General features: G+C 42.2%; 1 protein-coding gene across 5 annotated transcripts in view; it reads right to left on the reverse strand.

Annotated features, from left to right (window-relative positions):
- Nucleotides 1-801: 801 nt before the first annotated feature.
- Nucleotides 802-10,624, reverse strand: part of LOC145408064 (cystathionine gamma-lyase-like) — a 10,295-nt gene continuing 472 nt past the window's right edge. The window contains exons 1-10 of one of the 5 annotated variants that reach the window (XM_080278870.1): nucleotides 9,460-9,764; nucleotides 7,375-8,153; nucleotides 5,800-5,968; nucleotides 5,303-5,384; nucleotides 4,903-5,032; nucleotides 3,699-4,007; nucleotides 3,128-3,344; nucleotides 2,489-2,640; nucleotides 1,828-1,966; nucleotides 802-1,736 (exon numbers count right to left, since the gene is read on the reverse strand). In XM_080278870.1, the coding sequence (XP_080134996.1) occupies nucleotides 1,707-1,736; nucleotides 1,828-1,966; nucleotides 2,489-2,640; nucleotides 3,128-3,344; nucleotides 3,699-4,007; nucleotides 4,903-5,032; nucleotides 5,303-5,384; nucleotides 5,800-5,955 (1,215 nt within the window). In that variant the 5' untranslated portion in view covers nucleotides 5,956-5,968; nucleotides 7,375-8,153; nucleotides 9,460-9,764 and the 3' untranslated portion in view covers nucleotides 802-1,706. Of the gene's footprint in view, nucleotides 1,737-1,827; nucleotides 1,967-2,488; nucleotides 2,641-3,127; nucleotides 3,345-3,698; nucleotides 4,008-4,902; nucleotides 5,033-5,302; nucleotides 5,385-5,788; nucleotides 5,969-7,374; nucleotides 8,154-9,459; nucleotides 9,765-10,624 lie in introns of those variants that run through there. The other 4 variants (XM_080278873.1, XM_080278872.1, XM_080278869.1 and 1 more) reach the window with 4 other exon arrangements.

The raw sequence follows: 10,624 nt of genomic DNA on the forward strand, positions 1-10,624 counted from the left end.
CCTCATCCTACTGTACTTTTTTCACCTTAACCTGGCCCAGATTTTCGTCCTTTTGCAGCTAGTTCCATTTAGGTCAGTGGCAGAGTAAGACATTGCTGAGGCTCTGCGTTCTTTTCACAACACTTGCTCATGAGTACTCTCCTAATCTTGTGCCAGTCTGTTCTTACAGCAGAGCGTTCAGGATCGAGAAATGGAAATTTTAGGCCAAGTTAGAGTAAAAAGTGTAAAGTTTCCTGGTTTCTCCCTCTCTCTCTTACCTCCTCATTTCGCCCATATTTTTCCTTTCCCCTACTCTCCCTTTCCATCATATCCTAGTTCAGCTAAGGTAAAAACTTGTGTATTGATAATGGTAACAAATATGCATAAATGTCAGTCAGATGCTTGTTACGTGTGCATAATGGTGATGTTGGATATATTGATAAGGAGAATTTGTAAAGTTTCATGAGTAAACGGTATTGTATAGTTTGCATTCCTGATACAGAAAACCTATTGGTGATGGGATATTTTTTTCTACTAATGCTTTGTTCGTTTCAGAAATGCATCTCACCAAAATTAAAGAGAGGGCTCACCAGCGTGGAATAACCTCCTAGGGTGTCTTGTGTGTTATGTCAGCCTGGCCCACCACCACAGGAACACACTTTGCATCACTCAGCTTAGGAGGCAACATTGATACTGTGTGTGTGTGTGTGTTTAGTGTACAGTCATGGACTCTCCGAAATTTCTCTTTTTTTTCCCCACCTTACGTGATTGATTATATTTTTTTTAAACACAGGAGGGAAAGTTAAACTGAAGAAAGCCAGTAATGAAGATTTATTGGTTTTAAGGTAGCTGGATACATTGGAAAAAGGTAAAGAAGGGACTGTCTTACTTTCTCGAGTGTTTAAATGAAAGTCACATTATTAGTAAGAGTCAGTATTTGGACTATATTTAGAGGGAATAAGACTGAGGGAGAGTAGATCGATAATAATGCCTGGTAGTGAAGGCATCTATTGTACTGTTTTCGTTTGGGGGTTTATCTTGGTGTGCTTAGCCAGGTAATGTTCTTAGCACCGTAATTCTTAGCTGCCTTTGATGTGACACTAGTACCTTTTCTACAATATGTGTTTGAGGTATATTGTGGCACTTGAAATGTGCAGTAAATTGCAGAAAGTTTGCTTTTAAGTGTAGTACGTGCTGTGTATACCAGATATTCTCGTTTCTAGTTAATAATAATAATAATAATAATAATAATTTCTCTCTTGTCTCGCCTCTTCTCCTTTTTGGTGTAGCAGTAACAGTACCTTAATCTCAGCTTTCAACAGTGATAACTACAACAACAACAATAGTAATAAAAATCATCATCATCATCATTTCTCACTTCTCCTCCTATTTGGCTTAACAGTAATACTCGTAGTTCCCAAATCTCACCTTTCAGCTCTGCTTGAGGGCATATTGGTACACGATATTAAAATTAAAGGTACTGTAATTACACATGAAAATAGGATCTCTGGGCAAGTTTTAGCACATTGTTTAGTTTATTCATATGTTTACCTTTCTTAGTTTCAGTTTGACTTAGGTATATTCTGGCTTGTTGCTTCAATATTGAGTTTTTCTTCTGCCATACGCCACTAATGACCACCAGTTGACGCGACCCATAACCCATTCATCATCATCATCATCATATCATCATCATCATCATCATCATCATCATCACCATCGCCTTCTCCTTACAGCCTTGATGTTATGCCCTCCGGAACCTGTGGGAGAAAAGAAAGTATGCATGAAACAGAGAGACACATATCCCTACCCCACACACACTGCAACTGAGAGAGAGAGAGAGAGACTTACCGCAGCTCTAAGTGCCTGGTCGATGTCTTCTATGAGGTCTTGTGTCGCTTCCAGGCCGCACGACACCCTGATGAACCCGTCCGTGATGCCATACCTCTCACGCTCCTCTTTACTCACTTCGTTTTGCGTCATGGTGGCCCTGCAAGACGTCAATTTATACAGGAATATGATTGATTATAAGGAAGGCTACTGCTGTCTTCTGCTATGTAGTAGTAATAGTAGTATAGGAGTAGGAGTAGTAATAGTAGTAGAAGAAGGACGTGGAGCCTCCGGGTTGTATCAGTAGTCTACCACCAAGAGAGAGAGAGAGATGAAAACTAATTTTAAAAATGCTATCAAGAGCAATCCAAGGTTGCAAACCTGCGCCAAGGCTGAAGTGCAAGCCTTGTATTTATTATTTATCGAGTTAGAAGCAAAAATGTTGAAATTGCCACTATCCCGCAATGGTAAAGAATCCTTTAAAAATTTCCTGGGTCCGGATGATGATCCGGATGACCAAAAAAATCTAATGGATTGTTCCGTGGGCCATACCCAACCCCTCCAAAAGAATTTCAGCAAAATCCGTTCATAACTTCTTGAGTAATCCTGCTAACAGACAAACAAACAAACCAACACCGGCATAAACATAACCTCTTTGGCGTTGCCGGAGGTAAATACTCACGGCAGCGTACAGATGCTCTCAGGTCCAGCCAAACTAACGGTGAGGGTAAAGACCTTGAGACTGGTGAGGAACTTGGTGGAGATGGCCATGTCGTTGCCCTTGACGCAGAAGGAGAACATGCCGGAGTGACCGTAGTTCTGGCGTTTGGCGAGCTGGGGAGGGGAAAACTGGCTGTGGTATGCTCTCTCTCTCTCTCTCTTTCTCTCTCACTCTCTCAGTTGATGGCCAAGTGTAGTCAGTTCGGAGGTCAATATACAAGTCTCGAAAGTGGCCCAGTTCCGTCAGATGAAAAAATAAAATCAAGTATACGATGTTACTGGAATTTTGTCCACCCAAACGTGCCAGAGATATTCGTCCTATAGCAGCCCGTGGTGTGTGTGTGTGTGTGTGTGTGTGTGTGTGTGTGTGTGTGTGTGTGTGTGTGTGTGTGTGTGTGTGTGTGTGTGTGTGTGTGTGTCGCCCAGTTCTGTCACGTGAAGACAGAATATTTCTCGTGCAGAGGGTGTAAGGGCAGGCCGGGATGCAGAACCTTCACACATGAGTCTGTCAGTTTTATTCTATGTAATTACGGTACGGCTCTGTTGTTGTGGTCCTGATTTAGGGACGTACCGGGTGTCGTGAGGGTAATCTGGTACGTACCTCATGCTGCGGGTGTGAGGGCAGGCCGGGGTGCAGGACCTTCTCCACACAGGGGTGGGTCTCCAGGAACCTTGCCACCGCCAGTCCGTTGCTCATATGCCGCTCCATCCTCAGCGACAGCGTCTTCAGCGACCGCGTCATCAGGTAGCAGTCGAAGGGTGATGGCACCGGCCCTCCGATCGTTCGTAGGAAGCTTAGTTTTTCGTACAAGTCATCTCTGTTAAAGGCAGAGTGGATGAGGATAATATTTTTCAAATCCATGAGTTTATTAGCTTTAATCAGATCTTTTGCAACTTGCGATAAAAGTATGCTTCAGTGAGTTTAGTGTTCGCGTAGCACCTGACATGGTTATCGCATCCCCAAGTTGAATGTCATTTGACATTCCATTTAGATGTCGATAATTTCCTTTTGTTTTCTTTGTGCACTGTGTCATATCTTAGTTACTAAATTCTGAAGTGGAAAAATAACATGGCCATCATATAAGTGAGATCTGTCTGTGCTCATGGAATTTGTGGAATGATAAGACCTGTAAAATATCAGTACTAAAACAGTAATCAAAAGCTGTTTATACCTGTTGGTGAGGATGCCTCCCATGACCACGTCTGAGTGACCTCCAAGGTACTTAGTCATAGAATGCATGACAATATCCGCGCCCAGTGTTAGTGGTCGCTGGTAGTACGGTGACATGAACGTGTTGTCCACTGCCATGATGGCTCCTGCTCCGTGCTCCTTGAGGATGGTGGCCACGGCAGCGATGTCAATCAGCTTCATGGTGGGGTTAGTCGGAGTTTCAACCCACACCATCTTAGTGTTCCGCCTCAGTGCCCCTTTCAGTGCACTCAAGTCCCGCAGGTCCGTAAACTGCACCTCAATGCCCATACTGAAAACCGGATAATTCTTTACGTTACTTATGAACGTACATCTGTCTTATTTTGATCAGAAAGTTAATAGAAATTAACTTTCAGTATTTTCACCATGGCTATTGCTACTCTCAGGCACGTCGTTTTTTTTTTTTTTCCAATGCTATAATAAGCCATCAGCATTTACATTGCACAAGTAGGTACTCCCGATGGTTTATATATACAACTTATTACCACTGCAGATGACTAATTGCTCAATCTACTTTTCCTACTCCCTGTGACCTCCAGGCTTTTAACGGTACAAATGTCTAGAATTTTGTTATGTTTGAGATCCACAGTGGGATGAAAGTTGAGACGAACACACACACACACACACACACACACACACACACACACACGCGCGCGCAATAACCTTGAGGAATGTCGTGAGGAACATTATCTGTATTCTTGTCAGTCTAGGAGGCCCCGCTCCACATCTCCCATACCTGATTAGATCGACTGATGAGACTTTGTTATTCTGTTGTTTGATAATTGTGCAGATGGCAGTGACATATATATATATATATATATATATATATAATATATATATATATATTTGACTATGTTATTCTGTTGTTTGATAATTGTGCAGATGGCAGTGACATATAAATATATATATATATATATATATATATATATATATATATATATATATATATTTGTGTGTGTGTGTGTGTGTGTGTGTGTGTGTGTGTGTTCGTCCATATATGTCCGTCCATCCATTTATCTATATTCTGGCTGTCGATCTATATCTGTCTTTATATCTGTTAGTCTGCCTATACCTATCTTTCTACCTGCCTACCTGTGTGTGTGTGTGTGTGTGTGTGTGTGTGTGTGTGTGTGTGTGTGTGTGTGTGTGTTCGTGTGCGCACATACTTGCGTGCGATGCCGTTGAAGAAAGTGTAGGTTCCGCCATACAGGTCCTCCATGCTGATGAGGTGGTCCCCGGGTCGTAGCAGGTGCGTTATGGTGTTCAGGGCAGCCAGACCTGAACTCACCGCCAGACCTGAGAGCACACGGTGGAACTGAACACCTTAGGCCACTAGAACACGAGACATGGAGAGAGAGAGAGAGAGAGAGAGAATACTAATCATTGGTATATATGTAATTAGTAAAGTTATGCTGTAACTGCGTCACTTCAGCATGCACACCTAGCCTCACGCCCACATCAGCAAACTGAGCCGTTCCAACAACACACGAGAATTGGTGGCAAGAGATAACTAACATATAAACCATCCTCTATATACGAAGGTGAAGAAAATACATGGTTACTTACAGTGTTTTGCGTCCTCCAGCGCGGCCAAACACGACTCCAGGCAGTCTCTGGTTGGGTTGGATATTCGGGTATAAAGATGGGTCTGTGAGAGAATATCAGGGAGAACAGCTTTGACTTTGGTAGTAAAAAAGTGTACTGAAACATAACCCTAGTCAGTATTCAACATTGAGAATTATTGCAAGGGAAAAGGGCAGGTGTCTAGAGCAGCAGTTATAGAATGGGAAGGAGACTTGAGTAACAGACACAGATGGAAGGAAGGGAATTGTAAGAGGGTAGTTCGAAAATTAAGAAGTCCTCCTGGAAATGAAGAGAAGAGAGAAAGAATAAGAAATGTAAATGTTTGGGATCACGAACCTATCAGTGTGGGCGTATGGATGGACGGTGGAGACTGACTGGAATAGACTGGCTTTTCCTGATAGATAGATACATGGAGAGTTACACAGACTGGTATACAGATACGTTAATAGAGAGAGAGAGAGACCTGACCTGACACTGACCCCAAGTTTGGTGGGGGAGTACTGTTTGAAGGTGGTGGCGAGGGTGATGGGGGGTACCAGTGGCGCATGTGTCCAGTCATCGGGACTGCCGCTCTTGTGGACGGCCCTCGTGCAGAAGGAGGGGTCGTTCTTCAGGTAGCCGAGATCTTCAGCCATGGCGTGTTGTGTACTGGAAGATAAGAAGGGAGACCGGGCCGCAGATTACCATTTTTGCACTGCGCGCTGTCTGATTTTCAATGATGGTCAGACTTTCATTTTTTTTCGTTTTACTTAACCTAACCCAACCTGACCCACTAACAAACTAACCTAACCTGATACTAAGAAAACATATCCCCTAAGCCCTTGCAGTGTGATACGTTTTATTGCTACTACTTCCACATAACTTTATTAAATTTAACAAAGATATGTCGTACACGCGAGAATAAATCTTTCAGTACAGTGACTTCCTTTACTGGTCTACTCTTGTCACCTAGGTATTCAGCCGGAACATGTGTCCGATTCAGGGAAGATGGACGCCCCTGCCCTGCATAGTCCCGCATCACCCTCGGGCAAGGTGTAACACACGTTTTCCCGCCAGAAAAGGTAGTAGGTTGATGGTTACCATCGCACCGGGAGGTACTACCACGGGAGTGACGTGGGACCAAGGCTTGGTAACTGGCCTCGGACAGCACTCCCAGGCGGGAAACTCAACCACATTTACCAAGAAATCGAAGTCCGGGCTGCGACAACTACTCATACTATCTCCTATACACAGCACATCCTCTTGGGGACTTTTTATCCTGCATTTTTCCCTGCTCCGACCCTGACAAGGCGCAGTCTACCGCAGCAGGGTGTCTACTTGTTTGTGATTGATGGGTCTGTTCGGGCAGGCAGACCGGGGAAGAGCAACAACAGTAACAACAACAACAACAACTCTGTCCCCCTCAGACAATTGGGTTTAGTTTAGGAACGACCTTGTATTGAAGTGGGTTAGGTTTGTTGTGTACGTAGTCTCTTATCGTTCAACACTATCACTGCATAAGAGTCAGCTGCATGATTAGATTACGGTGGCAGCCCCACTCACATACTTTATTTACATTATTATACTTTTATCATTTATCCTCGAATTTTAATTACTGGTTAATGTTTCATCCCGATTTCTCTCTCTCTCTCTCTCTCTCTCTCTCTCTCTCTGTTTCTCTCTCTCTCTCTCTCTCAGCTGCAGTAATGAAAGTGTCAAAAAGAATCTATTCCTTCTAATGACAGTCCTTCTCGTCCATTTTTTTATATAGTCGAAAATCTGTCTAGTTCAGTATTCCCTTGAAGTCAGAAAGACCTCTCCTAAAAATTCATAAAATCGTCCAAATGGTAAGAGTTAAAAAAATGATAATAATATGTAGGTTAATTAGTAGATAGGTGGGAAGGTGGTTGACAGGTAAGAGGGATTGAGAGAGAGAGAGAGAGAGATGTAACTTGCAATACTTTGGTGATAGAAACTCCGTGTACAAACAGCTAGCTGGAATATTTACAAATTATCCAATCTGTAGAGAAAATCGAGGATAATTTCTATAGAAATGTAAGGTGTACTATAATTACACAGTAGAGACGGGATTGACGAGATGTATGACGTGCAGGTGTGGCTAGGCGTAGCGGGGCTGGGGCGGGGCGGGGCGGGGCGGTGCTGGAGGTACAGCTGGTCGGAGATGAGAGTGGCTGGGGACGAGACTGGAACGATATGTTGGATGAGACTTAGAAAAGGCGGAACTTCTCGCTGGGCTTAAGTCGAAACGGGAAGAGACGCTCCGATGAGTCACCGGCAGGGAGTTGCGGTCCTAGGAGGCTCATTTAATGCAGACTACTGTGAGGGCAGGGTGTGGCGGCGTCGGGGCCGGTGGTTGGGGTGAGGGCAGATGTTGGTACAATGCAGGTGTAGAGCTGTTGAGTTGCAAATTCAGAGAATGGCGGTGGGCAGACAGTGATAAGTGGCACCGTGGGGGCAGGATTTATGATAGAGTTCGGAACAGGTGCTGGGAACAGGTGAAACAGATGCGTAGGTCGGCGATGGTGACACTTGCGGTCAGGAACAAGGTGTGTTGGTGGGGTTGTTTGAGAAGTGAGCACTGGTGAGAGAAATTGTACACCCGGAAGCACAGCCGGTTATTACACCACGAGAGGCACTGAGGGTTGAGGCTGTGAGATGCGGGACGTCGTGTATCTGTTGGTGTCACTAAATAGAGTAGGAAGCGGTCAGAATCTGATGGTCCGTAACACCGCTGCCACCAAATGTAACTTGCAATACTTTGGTGATAGAAACTCCCTGTACAGTCGCCCCAAGAAGTGATGGCAGAGTTTCAGATTGCTTCGGTCACTCTGCACTGCCATACATTCAATGAAAACAGTGAATACAAGGTAAACAATGCCTTCATCATGTCATATCAAATAAAATATATATCATATCGCGCTAAGAATGATGTAAAATGAATAACGAGAGGCAGTGATAGATTTAGAGGTTAACACTTAGTTACCTTCCCCGATTTGAATGTGAAATGTATTACTCCGCGCATGATGGGCAGTAGGCCAGTAACTCCGTGTTCCTGATTTATTTTTCCCAGGATTTCAAATACAGATATTCTAGTTTTGAAGACTAGTTAAGGAAAATTCTTGTGACTGCAATACACTGCCTTATTTTCAAATGATACGGTGATGATACAGCAACAATAAGGATGCCATAACAATGAAATTATTCTTCGTAACGATGCCCTACCTGCGGTAGCAACTATACATTCATACCAATTAATCTGGCCAGGCATGTATGGCAATACTGTTCCCGTCGAGATTCTGATTGGCTGGAGGTGTTTGTTCGATTTCGTTGTTGCTTAAATCGATACTCTCTTTATTATCAGATATGATACTGAGTTTGTCGACAATACAATCGTCAAAAGCAATAAGAAATCCGTTATATATTTAACAACAATGAAATTTGCGTAGGAAGATAGAAATATGAGTCAACAAAGTATTATAACAGTCCAAGTCAAGGTCAGCATTCGAACAAGTCCTTTAAATCTCCGACACTCGGTAATATAACAAAAAATTAAGGAAACATGTGTAATCTAAGCGTTGGTGTAACACATTTAAATTTTAAGATCAGTCCGAACTGTGATAATAGAGGAGATATAATGAAATAGTTTTCCTTTAGCCAGCTTTGATTTTCGCAATTTTTTCAAACCTCTCTCCCCGCACAATTCGTCTTTTCATTAGAATTTTTAATTATTCAGAGTTGTGGCACGATTTAAGGGTGCGGAGTGATCTTAAAATTTAAAAGTGTGTTACGCCAGTGCTTAGATTAAGCAGGTTTCCTTAATTGTCTGTTATATTATCGAGTGTCGGAGATTTAAAGGAATTGTTCGAATGCTGACCTTGACTTGGACTGTTATAATACTTTGTTGACTCATATTTCTATCTTCCTACACAAATGTCATTGTTGTTAAGTATTTAATGAATTTCTTATTGCTTTTGAGATTGTATTGTCGACAAACTCAGTATCACATCTGATAATAGAGTATCGATTTAAGCAACAACGAAATCGAACAAACACCTCCAGCCAATCAGAATCTCGGCAGGAACAGTATTGCCATACATGCCTGGCCAGATTAATTGGTATGAGGTATAGACCATACTGACTTTTATTCCGTCATCCTCCCGCCAGTAATAATTATAATTAGCAACTTTATTACCAATTGATGCAAAATTATTTTTTAGCTGTAAGGAGATATGACAGATTTTGCCTTTTTCTCTTACACCAGGCAATAAACAGGACCAAAACATGAGTTCATAAGTTCTTCCAGTGCAAAAGCACGCACTTTCTACTCCATCTTTAATCTTAATATCTGTCTTTTTAAATAAACTGTAATGTCCTGCTGAACAGAAAATGCTGATTTGGAAGTTTTGAACTCAATGATTTGTTTATGAACCTCTGCATTTTATTACTCTTGCTAATCGATTATGCACTGAGGATATCAGACTATGACAAGTTAGCATTCTCCAAGGAGCTCCGACTCGAGGCAAATTTCGGTTCTTTTTCTTTTTTTTTTTTTTATCTTTCACCGATAGCCCTCTGGCTTATATTTAGTAATCCAGAGATTTTTCTTAATGGAAAACTGGCCAAAGGCAATGTAATAATTGCATGTCTTTGAGTAAATGTTATCTCCTTTCGTGCGTGTTGATCGAAACACTTAAAATACCTTACTGGTTTACGCCGCCTTCCCGCTTTCTGTCGTCTTTCATGGAGATATTGGAAACGGAAATAAATGACTTGAAATTAGTCCACAGTATTGTAATGGAAATAATTTTATAAATAATAATTACTAATTTTAATTGTTTATTGAAGTTCCCTTTTGTTCAGTTTTACGCTACTAAAAAAATTATTGCGTTTTACCATACTGGGTTTGAACTCCACAAAATATTCCTGACTGTCCCTGAGCGATAGTTGTGAAATTTCAATTAGTTCCGTTTAGGATTTCCCATTATCGTAACTAATGAACTGCTTCGTACAATTTTGAAATATACAGGTACTTTGGCATTGATTTATTGTTTTTTGTAACAATTTTACGTATTAGGTTTCACCTCGTAGATATAAGGAAGAGTATGTGCACTATCGCTGACCGAAAACTTCTGGATACTCCGCCGTCACTTCTTGGCCGACTGTACAAGCAGCTAGTTAAGGTTTATTACGAGCTCTGACAAAAATAGTCTGTCCTTGAGTGTCTGCTCAGAACTGACGCAGTAACGCCCTCTGCCCAGGCTTGGACTCTGGGAAAGCGTGCTAGGTCAACAAGTTTAGTGGGGG

This window comes from Coenobita brevimanus, chromosome 75 (assembly GCF_032717465.1).
Source record: "Coenobita brevimanus isolate Jiangsu-jjx chromosome 75, ASM3271746v2, whole genome shotgun sequence".
Taxonomy (NCBI): domain Eukaryota; kingdom Metazoa; phylum Arthropoda; class Malacostraca; order Decapoda; family Coenobitidae; genus Coenobita; species Coenobita brevimanus.